Genomic DNA, 20,780 nt, shown 5'->3' with positions numbered 1-20,780 from the left:
GGATAGAACTGAACTGGAGTCCGGAGTGCTGTGAGGCAACATTGCTAACCACTAAGCCACCATGCTGTCCCATATCACGGATTAAGAATTTTCAGCAGGCTTAGTTTTGTGCCCGTCAGTTCAACAAAATTGCAAACATTCACCAGCAAACAGTAAAACAACATGAATACTGCTCTACAGTTTCGATTCAGTGTCATAAGACATGCAGCAAACTGTTGCCAATTACTGAAACCATTTTTTGTATTTCATCAACGAGTGAGACTGAAAAAATAAAGGCATTTGCCAAGCTCATATCATGTAAACAATGTCCAAGACACCACCATCACTATCATTGGACATGCGCTGCTCCACCAGCAGGACAGACCCAGCAGAGGGGACAGAGTGGGAGCGGCCAATTGCCTGACACTGGTCGTTGACCTTATGAAGTCTCATGTCATCAGGTCAAATGTGGCAGGGAAAGCTTCTGCTAATTACCATATACCACCACTTCCACATTTCCCTCTCCCACCCCGCAACATTCCCCTCCACCACCACCCACCACCACCACCACCCCCCCGCAACCCCCCACCCCCACCCCACCCCAGTTGAAACATTAACACTCCTGCGTGTAGAATACAATTTGGAGAGAGCACAAAATGTACTATGGCTGAGTGAATTCAATATCTCCCACCAGTGGTGAAACCACTAGCCAAATGGATGAGTCCTAAAAGGAATAGCTGCTAAACTTGGTCAGTCTCAGGTGGTGAGGGAACAAACGAGAGGAAAAATCATTGTTAATCTCATCCTCACCAATCTGCTTACTACAGTTACATCTGTCCATGTCAGTATCAGTAGGAGTAACCACCGCACAGTCCTTGAGGAGATGAAGTCCAGTCTTCACACTGAGAATTCCTTCAATTAACTTGTGAGGCAGTATCACCATGCTAAATACGATAAGTTTAGCAATCACACAACACCAGGTTATAGTCCAACAGGTTTAACTGGAAGCACTAGCTTTCAGAGCACTGCTCCAGAACCACCTGATGAAGGAGCGTCGCTCCGAAAGCTAGTGTGCTTCCAATTAAACCTATTGGACTATAACCTGGTGTTGTGTGATTTTTAACGTTGTACACTCCAGTCCAACACCAGCATCTCCAAATTATGACTAAATGGGATAGACTTTGAACAGATCTAGCAACTCAAGACTATATACCTGTGTGGGGCATCAGCAGAATTGTCCTCTGCCACAATCTGTAACCCCATGGCCTGGCATATCCACAATCCGACCATTGTCATCAGGCCAGGGGAAACAACTCTGGTTCAATGAAGAGAACAAGATTAGGAGTCAACGTGGTGAAGCTACAACACAAGGCTACTTACATGCAAACAGCAAAAGCAACAAGTGATAGGTAGGGTTAAGCAATTCCATAACCAACGGATCAGATCTAAGCTCTGTAGTCATGCCACATCTAGTCGTGAATGGTGGTGGATGATGAAGCAACTCACTGGAGGAAGAGGCTCATCCTCAATGATGTGGAAGCCCAGCACTTTAGTGCAAAAGATAAAACTGAAGTATTTGCAGTAATCTGCTGCCAGAAGTGCCAAGTGGATGATCCATCTCAGCCTCCTCTCGAGGTCCCCCAGCAGTAAAAATGCCAGTCTTCAGCCAAATCGGCATGATCTCAAGAAGTCACTGGAGACACTGGATACTGCAAAGGTTACAAGTCCTGAAAACATTCTGGCAATATTTCTGAACACTGGAGAACTTGTCATACCCCTAGCCAAGCTGTTCCAATGCGGTTACAACATTTCCATCTACTCAGCAATGTGAAGAATAGCCCAGAACGTCCTGTACACCAAAAACAGGACAATTCATTATCTCTATATCATTCTCCTCTTGATCACCGATAAAGTGATGGAAGGTATCATCAACAGTGCTACCAAGCAGCAATTGTCCAGCATTAACCTGCTCCCTGATGCCCAGTTTGGGTTCTGACAGGACTGAAGTCAACAAAAATTATGAGCAAACTGTCTGCTGTTTAAGAGTTATACCTGGAATATAGGAAGATGAAGGTCATAGGAACAGAAGTACGTTATTTAGTCCTAGTCTTCCAGTCATTCAATGGCTGATCCAATAATCTCAGCTTCACTTTCCTGCTTTTTCCCCATAACTCTTGATTCCCTTACTAATTCAAAATCAGTTTATCTCAGCCTTGAATATATTACCAACAGTCCTATGCAATAAAGATTTCCATAAATTCATTACCCTCAGGGAGAAAAAATTCCTCTTAATTTCTGTCTTGAATGCACAGCTCCTTATTCTGAAATTGTCCCCTTTGGTCCCAGGCTCTCCCAACAACATTCCACATCTATCTTGTCAAGTCCCCTTAGAATCTTGAGTGTTTTAATGAGATCATCACTCATTCTTCTCAACACCAAAGAGTACGGGTCCAACCTACTCAACCTCTCCTCCAAAGACAGTACCTCTATACCTGAGATCAACCAGGTTATGTAGACCTGTATGGTGAATATCGTAATCTTCATTAGATCACTTTGCATTGAAGTAACCTATATAAACTACCATTATCGGCCACCTTAAGACAATGATTTTAAAAAGTTAAAATAATAGGTGATAGTTCATGTAAGCATTACACTATTCACATGACTGATTATTAACACTGCACTAAATTCTCTGAGATGGTTGAACGTATCAGATAAAAGAAATTGAATATAGCAAATTTGATAAATACACAATGGGACAAATGTTTCTGTCCCTACACCAGAAAGAATTTGTTGCAGTGCATAGAGCAAAATTGGATCCTTACACTTATAAAGGACTCTCCCCAGTGGTCAACTATGTGTTGCAACCAAGTAATCAAGTACAGTAATTTCAGATGCAGCAACAAGCAAATCTGCCTCATTCAGACATAGGCAAATAATCTGCAAATCAGAAAATTATAATTAGGATGAGAAGTGTTTAGGCTGAAAGTCTATTTATTAAGTTATTTTTCTGAGCAATTTTCTTCAAAATGGATTTGTTTCTACTGGTGATATCAAGTACATGCAGTGCATTTCATTATTCCATGCCTTATTTTAATGAAGGTCAAAATAGAGAATAGCATATGCAGAAGTTAGGTGTTTAGTCACTAATAGTGCAGATTATAATTTCCAACCATTTGCTATTTATCTGAGAAATTTCTCCTTACTGTTTTGAGTGCCAGTGTCTGTGGACTCTGGATGTATGTCACTGTCAACATGCCCTGAAATATTGTTACTGGAAATTCAAAGATGGAGATCCAAAGGAGCAAGTGGCAAGTCGGGGTCACTGGGTAGCCATTCTGATTTTCAGGTCAGGAATTCTCAGCATCTCAGCATTCTAACAGCAAGTGCATGGATAGGATAAATAGATAAAGTCTTTTCCCTGGGGTCGGGGAGTCAAGAACTAGAGGGCTTAGGTTTAGGGTGAGAGGGGAAAGATATAAAAGAGACCTAAGGGGCAACTTTTTCATGCAGAGGGTGCTATGTGTATGGAATGAGCTGCTAGAGGAAGTGATGGAGTCTGGTACAATTTAAATGGCAACATTTAAGAGGCATTTGGATGGGTATATGAATAGGAAGGGTTTGGAGGGATGTTGGCAGGTGGGACTAGATTGGGTTGGGATATCTGGTCAGCATGGACATGTTGGATTGAAGGGTCTGTTTCCATGCTGTACATCTCTATGACTTTAGGACTCTAAGTGGTAGAATAGAAGAATATGTATTAATGAGGTGAGATTAAGTAATAATAAAGGTGATAGCAAGAGCTAATCACTGTTAATATGCTTCCCTCTGCTCACAACTAAGAATCTCATCTCAATGTTCAGAATTGAGTTGGAAAATGTGACTTGTTTCTCTTGATGTCAGGGAAGGCCCCAATCGACACTCACGTAATTCTCTCAAATTTCCAACCCCCCCCCCCATCCCAATCTATATTGTTCAAAGGCTGGGAGATTCTTCCCTAAGAAACTATTTTTCATACTGATCATTTAAGAAACATACTAATCCAAACCTTAGTTAACAAAAGCTGAGAGAGATAACAAATTACACTTATAAAGTCTACTATTTTTCCCTTTTTAGAAGTTTCCTCAAATTGATCTCTCTGGGGACCTCACAAACTCATTCATTCATTAATCTTTCATTCATTATTTGTCTTGGGATGGATTATGCACGAGAAGTGTATATAATAGTTGCTAAAGGTTAGTTAATAGAAAAACACTTGGATAGAATTACACTATTGAAAATAAATTTTGAACTCTTAAGTCCAAATTTTAGCTCATGATCCTATTAAAGGTTAAAATTCAAGTTAACCCTGCTCAAGTGAGTGATATCAAAAATATCAGTGAGTGGCACTGAGTGACAGTTTATGAGTAACTCAGAATGCATCAAATGAATGGCCCAGATGTAGACATCAGCCACCTTGGACATGATTTGGACAGGTTAGGAAAGTGGGCAAAGAACACGCAGGTGGAGTGCAACGTGGGAAAGTGTGAGGTCATGCACTTTATCAGGGAGAATAGAAGCATAAACTATTTTCTAAATGGGGAGAAAATTCAGAGGTCTGAAATGCAAAGAAAGTTGGGACTTCTAGTCCAGGATTCTCTCAAGGTAAACTTGCAGGCTGAGTCAATAGTTAGGATGGCAAATGCAATGTTAGCATTTATTTTGAAAGGACTTGAAGATAAAAGCAGGGATGTACTTCCTAGGGTCTATGAAGCTCTGGTCAGATCACATTTAGAGTATTGTGAGCTGTTTTGGGTCCCATGTCTCAGGAATGATATATTGGTTCTGGAGTGGGTTCAGAGGAGGTTCATAAGAATGGTCCCAGGAATGAAAAGCCTAACATATGAGGAACGTTTGAGGACTCTGGGACTATACTCAATGGAATTTAAATGGATGAGGGGAATCTAATTGAAACTTACAGAATACTGGATGGCCTGACACAGTGGATGTTGGGAATATGTTTCCATTGGTAGGAGAGACTAGGACCCAAGAGCACAGCCTTAGAATAAAGGGAGGCCCTTTTAGAATGGAGATAAGGTGAAACTTCTTCAGCCAGAGAGCGGTGAACCTATAGAAATCACTGCCACAGAAGGCTGTGGAGACCAGATCATTGAGTATATTTAAGTTGGAAATATTGTCAAGGGGATCAACAGCTATGGGGAGAAAACGGGAGAATGGGGTTGAGAAACCTATGAGCCATGATTGAATGGCAAAGCAGACTCGATGGACTGAATGGCCTAATTTCTGCTCCTATGTCTTATCGTCCTATGGTCTTATGATGGAGCAACAGGCATTAGTCAGCTCAGCTCTATATTTTTAATTTTGCAATGGACTTTGATATAAACTTACAACTTTGTTATTACTGCTTATTATTAATACATTTTCACATTATTGACTACCACAACACAAACCATTGTCATTTGAGGTATCCTTCTGAACCTAAAATATTTACTAGATGTCTCCTTAACTGCCATTGGATTATTGGTTTCAAAGCCACTACCTCTATTCCATGTTTAAAATTTCAACGATATGACAAAACTGGCAACCACAAATGCAATTATTGTAAGATATTGCCCTCTGTGTCTACTGGTGTAGGTACATGAGGACTACTGGAAGTTTAATGAAGTCTGAGAAGCCCTCCATTATAGCTCCTCCTAACCATTCTCTGACTGAATTGAGGTGGTTGTGCCAAACATTAAGCCACCTAATTCTACACACCATACTTGCTGAGACCTCCACAACAGAGGGTACTGGTGTTGCCACATACCCTATTACAGACTGCAAAAAGCAGTTGGTACAAGCTAGCTAAGTTTGCTTCTTTATAATGTTTCTGGAAGCAAATGGCTGTATAATACAGGCTTGCAGTGTAAGTAAAATTGACAGATAATGGACTAGTTGCATATTACACACGGCGTATGAAAATAAACCGTTTGTGATGTCTAACAAACAGCTGATTCAATACCCCAATAAAGTCAAAAATGTCAATCTTAAAGTTAAAGTAAGAAAATATGCAGCATGTTTGCCACATACACAACTAGCACTTGGTGCAAGTGTAAGACTGATGGAGCACTGTGCCATTCAACAACTTTCATTGCTCACACCGTTTGCGTATAGGGGTTGGGACATAATGTTGAGGTTGTACAAGATATTGGAGAGGCCTCTTCTGGAGTACTATGCCCAGTTCTGGTCACCCAGTTGTAGGAAGGGTATTATTAAGCCAGAGAGGGTTCAGAAGAGATTTACCAAGATGTTGCTGGGTATGAAAGGTTTGAGTCATAAAGGAAGACTGGATAGGCTGGGACTTTTTTCACTGGAGCATAGGAGGGTAGGAGGTGCCCTTATAGAAGTTTATGAAATTATGAGAGGTACAGATAGGGTTAATTGTCGGTGTATTTTCCTTGAGATAGGGATTTCAATAGTAGGGGGCACATGTTTAAGATGAGAGGAGAGAGATTTAAGAAAGACATGAGGGACAATTTTTTACACAGAGAGTGGTTTGTGTGTGAAATGAACTTCCTGAGGAAGTGGTGAATGTGAGCACAATTACAATCTTTAAAAGACATTTGGATAAGTACATGAACGGGAAAGGTTTGGAGGGATATGGGCCAGGAGCAGGTAGGTGGGAATAATTTAGTTTGGGATTATGTTCAGCCTGGACTGGTTTGACTGAAAGGTTATTTCCTTGCTGTATGACTATATGACTATGACACTCTGTCCATCCCTTTGATTGATAAGCAACCCAAATCTGTCTTGAAACCATTCGATATCCAGCTTTTTATTTCTTTATTCTTTCATTGGTCATGGGAGTCACTGTCAAGGCCAACATTTCTTGCCCATGCCCAGTTGCCCTTGAACTGAATGGCATACTTGGCCATGTCAGAAGGCAGTTAAGAGACAACACTGCTCTGGATCTGGAGTCACATGTGGACTAGACCAGGGAAGGATAAAAGACTCACTAAAGGCAAGATGGATGTTTATAGCTTTATAATTCCAGATTTATTCACTGAATTTAAATTCCACCAGCTGCCATGGGAGGATTTGAACCCATGTCTCAGAGGATTATCATGAGCTCTGAATTACTAGCCCAGTTGCATTAGCGTTAAGCCACTATCGCCCATTAACAGATAAAGTAGGTAACTAAGTCACTCTCTCATTGTAAGTTATTCATTAAAATATTTTGAAGAGACTGTTCATGACCATTTTATGTTTTATTTTTAGGACACTGAGTGCTGGATTTCCCAGATCTCTCCCAGAAATTGGAAAAAGTAAGTATATTTGCAGCATTAGCTCAGAGCCAGGAGGACCAAGATTTTCTTGTCTACTCCAAAACATCCAGCTTTGCACTCCTTCCACTTTGGAGTTATTAACAGTTCCTGTAAATCATATCCTTGTTAACTTGACTTTATGTCAGGAGAAACCCTTGCAGGACGCATTTTTTTTATCAATAAGATTCCAGTATGTTCATGAAATCTATGCACTGCAACTTCACTTTAATAGTTATCTCCCAACTTTCCATCCTTCTGCAAGCTATCTAACTTCTTCCAAACTTTCTACCAGATTATCTGAATAATTGGCACTTCAGTTACATCTCAATGGCATATTTCAACACTTACTATCTCTGGCACATTGGCATTTCTTCTGCCCATAGAAAAACCTTTTGCAACAGTCCATTATAGAATTTACTAGCACAACCAAGGCTTGATTAGGAAATTGAGTTTTCCATAATTTTTATTGAGTGATTCTCCACATTTTTTTCAACCTTTCGTGGGATGTGGGGAGAATAGGTTATGTGTTGCCTTATTATGCAATCTTCAACTGCAATTATGAACTTTTAAACATTTATATCATTTAAATGGCTCATAAGATAATTGGGAATTAAAGTTGCAGGTGTATCATAATGACCGTTTTGTTAATTAGTAATCCATTCGTAACAAAATCCATTGTCAGCAATCATACGCTTCAATTTTTGGGTCCTTAATAATTAAAATAAAAATGGGCACATCTGTTTTCAAAACTGAAGATGAAATGTTTGCTATTCTCAGTAAAATAGTAATTATTCATCATGCATAAGTAAAGTCTGATTTTAAAAATGGGTGATTATCTAACTGGCTATTAAACTCAAATATGTGTCTGCTGGCTATGGAGGATTCTATGGCCCTAATAACTTTTATTTTATTTTTATAATGTTCAGATGTTCAAGGAAATTAGTTCAGGGAACTAAATTCCCAGCTTCAATGAGTGACCTATGCCAAGCAAAAATTAAACAATACATTCTAATACACCCTCTTACATCTTGCATTTTGCAGTGCAAAGTGATTTTATTTTAAATTTATCTATGCACAAATATATTTTGAGAGTTAGTCTAACATAATGGGATATAATAGCAATCAATGGCTAGATTGTTAGGATAGACAAAACATAGGAAATGAGTGCATAGCTTTGATAAAGCTATTATTCTTGATTAGTACTGCAGTATATTCATTCCATAAAATCACTTCATCTTGAACTGCTTCTTTCTGCAACAGCAATGTCCTTCACATATTGATTACCAAACGTTCCTCCTGGGGAATATCCAATTATTTATATAAAGTCATTTGCTCTCAAAATATAATTATCACGTATAAAAGAAAGAAAATCTTAGACAATAATATATTTGTGTAAAATGCAGTGATGTGATTCAAGAATAAATATAACAATTGAACTGAAAATTTCTGTATCTTGATTAAATATTTCCATTGCAAACAATAAATATTTGTACCTGCAGTCCCTCAATAGCCAGTCGAAGCATACTTGGGGTGAGTTTAGAGGCTTGTTTGAAAGTGAAGTTGCTCCAGTCGATGATCAAAATAAATCCATTCACTTGAAGTTCTGGGTCTTCAATCATTGCTTCCAATGATAGCAATATGGCACGCAAGATATCTATTAACGTGTACCTTAAAGAGAAATACTGCCATTAACCATCAGGGCATTTTAAAGGAATGAACAGCAAACTTTCAAAATTGGCAGTCAAAGATTTGACACAATTTAGCTAACTCAAGTGCTTGGGGCTAATCTTCACCAACAGTGTCAGTGACATCCTCTGGACAATTAAAATACCATTCCAGCTAAATGGTAAACTCTTTACTAAAGCACTGTATAGCAAGTGGTTTATTTTCTTGGAAGGGGATCAAAATGGATCATCCACTTCAAATTTCTGGCCTGAGATTATTACATAAATAAAGACCTGTCTTATGCTTTCATCTGGTAGGTGCAAACACCGAGAATGCTTTTTGAAATATTCTCTTCTGATCAGATGTTTGTGTTGTTAATTTGTCAATTTGTTTGTGTGATGTCCATTACTGGATTAGCAATGTTCCTTCACTAAATAGTAGAAGGGCCAAAGTCACAAATAGCATTCCCAAGTCACTGATTTCAAATTTCTCGTTGGCACTGTCAGAGATTAAGCCAGACTGTAATGTTTTGCTCTGATGAACTTATGATCACATATCTGTATCATCATTAACATCACTTACTTCCACTTTCGTAATATTGCTTGACTCTGTCCCTACCTTAAGTCATTTATTGCTGAAACTCTCACCCGTGCATCTGTTACCTCTTGACTTGATTATTCCAATACATTCTTGGGTGGTTTTCCACACTGTAGTCTCTGTAAAGGTGATGTAATTCAAAGCTCTGCTTTTTTGTCCTAACTTATTTCCATTCACTCCTGTGGTCAAATATTGGCTCATGATTTAAAAATGCCTCAACTTTAAAGTTTGCATCATCATTTTTAAACTCTCTATGACACTATCTGTATGTACCCTATCATCCTATGTTTGTATTCTCCTGAACCTTATAACCCTTTAAAATATCTGTCCTCCTCTAATTCTGGATTCTTGAGAATCCCGAATGTTAATTACTCCACCACTGGTGCCCATACCTTCAGTTGCTAAAGTTCTGCACATCCCTTCGTAAACACCTGACACACTTTCTCTTTTAAGGATTTTCAGAACTTTCACTTTGATCAAACTTCTGTTCATCTGAATTAGTATCTCCTTTTCTGCTCTGGTGTCACATTTTAAATGCTACAAAGCTCCTTTGAAGCATTTTTGCACATTTTATTACATCAAAGGCATCTTATACAGTAAAACAATTGTTGTTGTCCCATAGCAATTCACAGCTGAATATGATAGAGCTTTTGACTGATCTATTGGTTGTAGGATCATGTTGTTCCACCTATGGCATGCTGCTTTTACTTGTGAATATGCTCTAAACAATTCAGCATGCCTATTTTGCAGACTAACACATGTTCAAGTATATTCAACATTGCTCAAGGCATGATCTTCCATATTCCCTATTGAAGGTTGATCACCTGGATTATTAGTAATGGTAGATGGAGGAATATGCTGGCCAAGATGTGATGGAATGGAATGGGGAGATGATGGCCTAGTGGTATTATTGCTGGACTATTAACCCAGAGATCCAAGTAATGTTCTGGGGACGCATGTTCAAATCACACCATGGCAGATGGTAGAACTTGAATTCAATAAAAATCTGAAATTAAACAGTCTAATGATGACCATGAATCCACTGTTGAATGTCAGGAAAAAAACTCATCTGGTTTACTAATGCCCTTTAGGGGAGGAAACTACCTGTTCTGGCCTACATGTGATTCCAGACCCACAGCAATGTGTTTAATTCTTAACTGCTCTCTGGGTACTTAGAGATGGGCAATAAATGCTGATCTAGCCAGCAATGCCCTCATCCTGTAAATAGATAATTTAAAAAAATTATGTTGCTGATGGCGCAAAATGCCCAGTTTTGAGCTGTTTGATCTGATCTGAGTCTATTCCAAGTAACACAGAGGTATTGCTGCACAAAGTGATGGGCTCAGTCTGAAGATAGGTCATTGATTCACAGGTATTATGGAGGAGTTACTCCTAGTGATAACGACATAGGCAGAAGTATCTGTGATAGGATGATTGGGAAGAACTAGGTCAAGCAGGATTTTTACCTCATATTGACTCTCTCACCAAATTCTGCAAGCCCAACCTGATAACAATGTCTTCAGGATGCAGACAATAGTGGTATTAGATTAGATTACTTACAGTGTGGAAACAGGCCCTTCGGCCCAACAAGTCCACACCGATCCACTGAAGCGCAACCCACCCAGACCCATTTCCCTACATTTAGCCCTTCACCTAAGACTACAGGCAATTTAGAATGGCCAATTCACCTAACCTGCACATTTTTGGATTGTGGGAAGAAACCGGAGCACCTGAAGGAAACCCACACAGACATGGGGAGAATGTGCAAACTCCACATAGAGAGTCACCTGAGGCGGGAATTGAACCCGAGTCTCTGGCGCTGTGAGGCAGCAGTGCTAACCACAGTGCCACCGTGCTGCCATATTATTACTGAACTACTCATGGTAATGTATTTTCAAAACTAAAAGTTTTATTAACCTTTATTAATTCATGGTAGTTTCTCACAAGTTGGGGTCTGGGGTGGACACAGGGTGCTGGGGAAATTCATGAAAATGGGAAGGAGGTCTGTGAAGGAGGTAACCACACACACACACACACACACAACCATTAGCCTGACTGCATACTTGGTGATGATCTCTGTTACTGCTGGGTTAAATTTCTTTTTTTATTATAAAATTGGAGATGAGCTGTCTGCTCTGAGCCCAGCTAGCTTTGTTTTCTTTTTAAGTTGGATCAATAGAAGCAGCATGAAGGGGTGGGCTCAAGCTTCTACAGAACCAGGACTTTAGTTCTAACCTTTGGGCTTGGGCCTTGAAGCTGGATGTGGAGGCTGTTATTCCCCTCTTTGTTACAGATAAATGTTGGGTTTCTCTTCCTGCTGGTGGATTTGCACATGAGACAAACTATTTTATGGAATTTGCCTTTGCCAAAGGTGTGTTTATGGCATGTTATTATGTTGGAACAGTTGCTGTTTAGCAGTTAAAATGACAGCACAGAGGCCGGTATTCTGTCACCAAGTGACCCTTCATTTACTTATGCACAATACACTGCCGGTGGCCAGCGGGCTTGGAGTCAGTCCCCCTGAACTGAGGAGATTCTAAATCTTCTGGTAACATTTTCTTTCTCAATTGAAGAGATTCTAATCTCCTGATTATTTTGTTTTTTGCCAAATAGCAGTAGTGCTTATTTCTCCCAGCACCCATGTCGCATGCGTGTAGGTGTAGGACACAGTGAAGAAACATTGAGTGCAGAAAACTTCATTCCTATTCCACCACCAGGAAGAAAAGACACTGGAGTGACTAGTGACAAGAGTTGCCCCATTCCTTAAGGGCAAAGCCTGCATGAATAAAAAAGTGAAGGGGGGGGGGCAAGGGTCAAATCAAAATAGAGTTGGTGGGGGAAACAAAGCACCCCACGCCCCACCTCTCCCTGAACACATCTGGGTTGAATCCAATGGTAGCGAGGATTGCCTTTAATTGATCAATTGGCAAATGGGCCTTCCAACATCTCCCAAATATACTGTGAAACTGTGATTAAGTGAGGACAGACAGGAAGGTGCTGGGAACAGTCCAGTTATTTCATGGAGTGTGGTAGAATATTTCTTACTTGTCTGGATGAATGCAGTTCGATCAAAACTGAAAAACAATTGGCATTATCTGGGAGACACAGCCTCTTGTGCTCAGTGGCTCTAGCATCAATGATATAGATGAAGGCATTAAAAGTAACATTAGCAAATGTGCTGATGACACAAAGCTGGGTGGCAGGATGAAATATGAGGAGGATGTTATGAGAATACAGGGTGACTTGGACAGGCTAGGTGAGTGGACTGATGCATGGCAGATGCAGTTTAATGTGGATAAATATGTGGTCATCTGCTTTGGTGGCAAGAACAGGAAGGCAGATTACTATCTAAATGGAGCTGAAAATGCGTTGCTGGAAAAGCGCAGCAGGTCAGGCAGCATCCAAGGAACAGGAGAATCGACTTTTCAGGCATGAGCCCTTCTTCAGGAATCATGCCCGAAAAATCGATTCTCCTGCTCCTTGGATGCTGCCTGACCTGCTGCGCTTTTCCAGCAACACATTTTCAGCTCTGATCTCCAGCATCTGCAGTCCTCACTTTCTCCTACTATCTAAATGGAGTCAAGTTAGGTAAAGGGAAAGTACAACGAGATCTAGGTGTTCTCGTACATCAGTCAATGAAAGCAAGCATGCAGGTACAGCAGGCAGTGAAGAAAGCTAACAGCATACTGGCCTTCATAACAAGAGGAATTTTGTATAGGAGCAAAGAGGTCCTTCCGCAGCTATACAGGGCCCTGGTGAGACCGCACCTGGAGTACTGTGTGCAGTTTTGTTATCCAAATTTGAGGAAGGATAGTCTGGCTATTGAGGGAGTGCAGCGTAGGTCCATGGGTCAATTCCCGGAATGGAGGGACCATCATATGTTGAAAGGTTGGAGCGACTGGGCTTGTATACACTTGAGTTTAGAAGTCTGAGAGGGGATCTGATGGAGACTTACAAAATTGTTAATGGATTCGACACTCTGGAGGTAGGAAGCATGTTTCCGCTGATGGGTGAGTCCAGAACCAGAGGGCACAGTTTAAGAATAAGGGCTAGGCCATTTAAAACAGAGTTGAGGAGAAACTTCTTCACCCAGAGAGTAGTGGATATATGGAACACTCTGCCCCAGAAGACCAGGCCATGTCTCTGAATACCTTCAAGAAAGAGATGGATAGAGCTCTTAAAAATAGTGGAATCAAGGGTTATGGGGATAAAGCAGGAACAGGATACTGATTGAGGATGATCAGCCATGATCATAATGAATGGTGGTGCTGGCTCGAAGGCCTGAATGGCCTACTCCTGCATCTACTGTCTATTGTCTATTTACCATCTATATGGTGCAGTAAAATAACTTACATTGCTTTTTGATAGAACTCTCACACTTACAACTCTAAAACTTAGAAGAACTAGGCTGACACTCACATGCAAACGCAAACCCCAGCAATTCACATACTATCCCGACTTAGAAATACATTGCTGTTGCTGGGTTTAAACCCTAGGAACTTCCTATCTAAGAGAGCTACCCAGTAGCTCCACCACATGTACTGTAGTGGTTCAAGAAGGCAGCTCATCATTTTCTCAGCTCACAATGGGAAAAGGGACTAACTTGGCCAGCAATGCTCACATTCCATGAATAAATAAATACTTGTTTAATATTCCTAAAATACAAATAGACTTTGGTTTGTGGCATCTCACTGTAAAGCATGGCTGTGGTACGTCTCTGTATGACAACAATCAATGCATTTTGGTGTAATTAATTCTGTGAAGTGTTCCATTAAAATAAGTATAACATAGAGCACTGAAACAAGTCTGTCAGCTTAACAAATCTGTTCAGATATTTATCCTCCACTTTTTTATTCACTCAGGAATGTGAGTATTATTAGCTGGGTCAGGAGTTATTGTCCGTCCCCAGTTGCCCATTAGAAGGTGGGTGGGAGCTGCCTTCTTGAATCCTGCGATCCTCCTATTCTATCCATGACATCTCAATCTTTCAAGATTATCTTTCTATTCCTTTTCCTTCATGTACTAACTGTCTATATCCATCAAGAGTAATTTTCAGTAACAAATTTGGAATTCTATACTCCAGCAATAGTATCAAAATGAATTTTCATTTGGAAAGGCATAGTTAAATCAAGTTAAATCATGGGCTTGTTAAAGGCAAATTATGTCAAATCAAATTAATCAATCTTTTTGATGTGATAGCTCAGAAGTCTGATGAAGGAAATGCAATAGATATTTGTGCAAGAACTTTCAGAAAGCTTTATTTAAAGAAAATGAAATCTCATGGGTTTAAGGGGAAGGTGACAAACAGATGCAGAATTTGCTCAGTGACAGGAACTAGAAGTGGTGTGTGGATTTTTAAACACAGAGGTGATTTGTAAGGTCAGTTTGTGTCCTTTACTCTTTTCAATGTTAATAACTGGCCAAGAGTCAAGTGTTTGAAGATGACTCAAAACTTTGCAAGGCAAAATTGACAGGATGACAAAATTACATATTTAAATTTAAGAGGGTTAGATTAGATTCCCTACAGTATGGAAACAGGCCCTTCGACCCAACAAGTCCACACTGACCCTCCAAAGAGTAACCCACCCAGACCCATTTCCCCCTGACTAATGCACCTAGCAGTATGGGCAATTTAGCATGGCCAATTCACCTGACCCGCACATCTTTGGATTGTGAGAGGAAACCAGACCACCCGGAGGAAACCCATGGAGTCGGCAAATGTTGCAAACTGAACTTATAAGTTGCAGAAAGCAATATTGCCTGTGGCACAACACAAAGATTCAGCACTGACTGGACAGGCTGTATGGCTTCCTTCTGTACTTTAAGCTTTTAGGATTCTTATTTCCACAGACTTGCTAAAAGAATAGAAAAAAACAGACATTATGATTGAAACATGTTGAAAAAAAATGTTTTGGTCATTCATGAAATTTGGACATCATTGGCTAGGTCAATATTTATTGTCCATACTTAATTACGCTTAAGAAGATCATAGTTAGTTGTCTTCTTGAACTACTGCAGTCTGTGCAGTGTAAATAGAGTCATAGAGATGTGTACAGCATGGAAACAGACCCTTTAGTCCAACCTGTCCATGCCGACCTAATATCCCAACCCAATCTAGTCCCACCTGCCAGCACCCGGCCCATATCCTACAAACCCTTCCTATTCATGGTTCCAAACAGTTTACAGAGCAACAGTGAAAGAACAGCAATTTAACTCCAGATAGGTTGGTGCGTGATTAGAAGCAATCTTTCCTGTATGTAGTGAGGCCACCACTTGGAGGGTCCATACCAATTTGCATGTGGATGTAATGACTTCTGGTTTCAGAAGTTGCATTGGTGCACAGACATCAGAAATCCATACAGCAGCTGGAAAACTTAATGGGAATGTTGCTTGGAGGAGAATTTGCAGATGGTGCTGTTTCCATATACCTGCTGTTAATGCCCTTCCAGGTGTTAAATGTTGACGACTTGAAATGTGCTGTTGAAGGAGCCTTGATAAATTGCTGCAGTGCATCTTGTTGATGGTACACACTGCTATCACTGAACATCAGTAGCAAAGGAGTGAACATGGAAGGTGATGGATGGGATCCCAGGAGTCCAGAACTAGAGGGCATACGTTTAGGGTGAGAGGGAAAAGATATAAAAGAGACCCACGAGGCAACATTTTCACTCAGAGGGTGATACGTGTGTGGAATGAGCGGCCAGAGGAGGTGGTGGAGGGTGGTACAATTGCAACATTTAAGAGGCATTTGGATGGGTATATGAATAGGAAGGGTTTGGAGGGATATGGGCCGGGTGCTGGCAGGTGAGACTAAATTGGGTTGGGATATCTGGTCGGCATGGACGGGTTGGACCGAAGGGTCTGTTTCCAAGCTGTACATCTCTATGACTCTATGACTCTAAGTGTGCCATTTTGCCCTGGATGGCTTAATGTGACCTAATACAAAAGGATGCATTTTCACTGAATGGGATTTGAGCCTGACAAATGTATACAACTTCTTCAAGGAGTGGAGAGGGAATTCACTGGATAAGTAAATTTGTAACTTGTTTGGCAAAGCTTTTGCGAAACAATTCTATTCCAGCCTGAACATGAGAAATGGTGCCACAATCACAATGTTATAATCAATGCATTCTGACTTCTGGTCTTGGATCTTCACTAGGACTTCCACTGAGCAAGAGAAAAGTAATAATCTTACAAGGTTTAGTATTTTATATTCATATTTTAGAAAATAATTTAACACAGTCATTAACATAATTTGGTCAAAAGATACAGAATGATTAATGACTTTAATAGTAGCTTATGCTCATATCGCCTTTCAATGCAGAAGTGCTCCATGGCATTTCATTGAAGAGATGCTAAATAGAGAAATTGAATGACACTTGTTCAAATATATTTTGAAGTTTCTGTAGAATAGGGATAGAGGGCAAGGGCAGTAATGGCAGAATAGTGGGGTTCAGAAACAGCTTCAGAAAATCATGCTAAAACAGTTGAAGATTTGAGTGAAGGTGGACAAATGGAGGAAAGTTATATAAGGGCCTACAACTGGAAGAATGGAGTGTATGGTCTAATTTGTACGACTGGGGGAATTGAAATACCAGAGAGGTAATGAGGACAAGTATTCAAGTGTAGAGACACCATGTAGGTTTGAAAAGGCAGAATAAATGGATGAATACAGCTTAACAAAGAAGAGGAATCTAATTACAGAAATATGGACGAATTAGAATTTATTAAAGTTTAGGCACTGACAAAGAGACTGTCTGATTAGCTAAACTTGTAGACAGTAAAGAGATGGTTCAATAAAACATTGGATTTGAAGGACACTTTAGACAGAAAGACAGATTTTCTTTTAAAATAACATCAAACTATTAAATATATTGTATAGAATGTATAGAACAAAAAAAGGACATTTAGCCCAAATGAGCTTTGCTGCTGTAAGCCTCTTTCTATCCTACATTATCATTCCCAATCAAGATGTCCAGGCAACAATCATTGGGGATTTTAATCTCCACATAGATTGGAAAAGTCACTTATGTGGGCAAAAGTAGCCGAGATTAGAAGTTCAAAGAATGTTTTGGAATAGTCTCTGAAAATAACATGTTCTGGAACTGACCAGAGAGCAAACCATAACTCAGCCTGACATTATACAATGAGATGTGATTAATTAACGATATCCTAGTGAGGATGAAACTAGGTAGCAACAACCACACTAGAATTGAATTTTATAGTGAGATTGAAGGAGTGAGGAGTGGGTCTAAGATTACTTTCTAAAAAATTTAAATGGTGACAATTATTAAAGCAGAACTGACTAAAGTGAATTGGTAAATTAGGTTACAGGATAGATCAATAGAAAAACATGTTTATGAGAATATTTCAGAATACAGAGAATAGATACGTTCCAAAAGGTAAGAAAAATTCCAAAGGACAGAACACTACCTATGGTTAACTAGAAAGGTTAAAGATATTATCATTTAGGGAGACAAGATGTGATCACAGATAGTCAGCATGGCTTTGTCAAAAGGAGGTCATGCCTAACTGATCTAATTGAATTTTTCAAGCAAGTAACTAAGTGAATAGATGAGGTTAGTGCAGTTGATGTAGTTGATATGGATTTCACCAAGGCCTTTGACAAGTTTTCCACCTGGGAAACTGACAAAAAAGGTAAAAACCAATGGGATTTAGGGTAATTGGGCAAAATGGCTTGGTGACAGGAAGTGAGGGTAGAAGGCTGTTTGTGTGATTGGAACCCAGTGCATGGTGACGCATCATAAGAATCACTGCTGTATCTGTTACTGTTTGTGATATTCATAAATCATGTAAATGAGAATGTGAGGATGATTATAACTGAAGCTGATTGGTAGATAGTGATGAGGAAGGTCTTAAGGGACAGCAGGACATAAAGGGGTTTGTTAGATGGGCAGATCTGTGATAGATGGAATTGGACCCTGATAAATGTGATGCACTTTAGAAGAAGTAACAAGGGGAATACTCAATGAATGGCAAGACACTAGGATGCTCAGAGGAACAGGGGGATCTTAGCCTGCTTCTCTGCAGATCCCTGAAGACGGCACGATAGGTTAATAGGGTAGATAAGAAGGCATACCGCATGCTTGCCTTTATCAGGAGAAAGTGAGAACTGCAGATGTTGGACAGAGTCATAAAGTGTGCCACTGAAAAAAGCACAGCCAATCAGGCAGCATCAGAGGAGCAGGAGAGTCGACATTTTGGGCATAAACCTTTATCAGTTGTGGCATAGATTAGAAGATCAGGGAGGTCATGTTGGAGCTGGACAGAATTTTAGCTAGGCCACTGCTTCAGTATTGTGTGCAGTTCAGGTACCACATTGTAGGAAGGATGTAATTGCACTGGAGTGGTGTGGAGGAAATTCACCAGGACGTTACCTGGGATGCAGCATTTTGGCCATGAAGAAAGGACCAATAAGATCGGGTTGTTTTCCTTGGAACATAGAAGATTGACAGGGGGACCTGATAGAGGTGTATAAGATTATGAAGGGCATGAACAGGATGGATAGGAAGCAGCTGTTCTACCTAATCAAAGGGTTAGTAACAAGGGAGCATAATTTTAAAGTGCAAGTCAGGAGGTTTAGTGGAGATCTAAGGTTAAAAAAAAATCACCCTGAGGGTGGTGAGGTCTGAAATGCAATAACTAGTAGGGTAGTTGAGGTGGTTAACATTACAACCTTTAAAAAGTACTTGGATAAACTCCTGAAGTATCATAACATTTAAGACTATGAGCCTAGTGCTGGAAAGAGGGGCTAGTGTAATTGTGTGCTTTCGATGGAACAGACAAAATCAACCTCTTATGACTCCATGTTCTAAGTATCAAACTTAAATAAAACATATATTGTGCAAAGAGAGATTGTGAATCAGAAGATTAGATGGACTATTTTTTTAAAAAATGCAAAGAATGACCAAATATTTTAACAAATGAAGGAAAACTTCAGGTACAAGAAAAACCTAGCCAGAAATATAAACATAAATAGTAAGAGCTTCTGTAAATACTTAATAAGCAAAAGAGTCAAGAAAGTGAGCATTGGTCCTATAGACAGTGAGTTTCGAGTATTAATTATGAAAAATAAGATATGGCAGATGGGTTCAGCAGATATGCATCAGTCTTCACTACAATTAATACAAGCAACATCCCAGAAACATCCATAAATTAGGAAATCTGAAGGAAAGAGGAACTGAGTAAGAATCCAATGACCAGAGGAGTAGTAGTACAGAGTAAATTAGGAGTAGGAACTGGGACATGATATACTTCATCCAGGGGCCTTAAAAATTGTAGTTAGTGAAGTAGTTCATGCACTGATTTAATTTTCCAAAACTCGCTTGATTCAGGGAAGATCCCATTAGATTGGAAGAGAGTAAATGCAACTCCTTTGTTTCAATAAGGAGGAAGACAGAAAACTACAGGTCAATTAATTAGTTTAATAGCTGTCATAGGGAAAGCAATTGAAGCTATTATTAAAGGACACCAAAACGGGAGGCATAGTGGACAGCTAAGAAGGTTACCTCAGATGGGCCAATGGGCCGAGAAATGACAGATGAAGTTTAATTTAGATACATGGGATTTATATTACTTATATATGAACCTATATTTCCAGAATGAGGGTGGAGAGAGTGTGATGGTGATAGAATGAGGGTGGAAAGAGAGAGTGTGGGGAGAGGGAGTGTTTGTGATATAATGAGGGTGGAGACACAATGTTGGTGATATAATGAGGGTGGAGAGAGTGTGTTGGTGGTAGAATGAGGGTGGAGAGTGTGTTGGTGATAGAATGAGGGGGGAGAGAGAGTGTTGGTGATAGAATGAGGGGGGAGAGAGAGAGTGTTGGTGATAGAATGAGGGTGGAGAGAGTGTGTCGGTGATAGAATGAGGGTGGAGAGAAAGTTTGTTGGTGATAGAATGAGGGTGGAGAGATTGTCGATGATAGAATGAGTGTGGAGAGAGAGGGTGTTAGTGATAGAATGAGGGTGGAGAGAGACAGGGTTGGTGATAGAAAAAGGGTGGAGAGAGTGTTGGTTGTAAAATAAGGGTGGAGAGAGTGTTAGGGATAGAATGAGGGTAGAGAGAGTGGGTTGGTGATATAATGAGGGTGGAGACAGTCTGTCGGTGATAGAATGAGGATGGAGAGAGAGAGTATTTGTGATAGAATGAGGGTGGAGAGTGTGTTGATGATAATGAGGGTGGAGAGAGAGGGTCGGTGATAGAATGAAGGTG

The 20,780-nt window shown here is 40.0% G+C and overlaps 1 protein-coding gene across 1 annotated transcript in view; it reads right to left on the bottom strand.

Moving 5' to 3' along the window:
* clvs2 (clavesin 2) overlaps window positions 1–20,780 on the bottom strand; it is a 106,703-nt gene that overhangs the window by 69,705 nt on the left and 16,218 nt on the right. The window contains exon 2 of the mRNA XM_072555936.1: window positions 8,777–8,951. Within this exon, the coding sequence (XP_072412037.1) occupies window positions 8,777–8,951 (175 nt within the window). The remainder of the gene's footprint in view (window positions 1–8,776; window positions 8,952–20,780) is intronic.

The sequence above is a fragment of the Chiloscyllium punctatum genome, chromosome 3, assembly GCF_047496795.1.
Source record: "Chiloscyllium punctatum isolate Juve2018m chromosome 3, sChiPun1.3, whole genome shotgun sequence".
Taxonomy (NCBI): domain Eukaryota; kingdom Metazoa; phylum Chordata; class Chondrichthyes; order Orectolobiformes; family Hemiscylliidae; genus Chiloscyllium; species Chiloscyllium punctatum.
The sequence above is the reverse complement of the archived record's forward strand: the minus strand, read 5'-3'. Positions and strand labels throughout refer to the sequence as shown.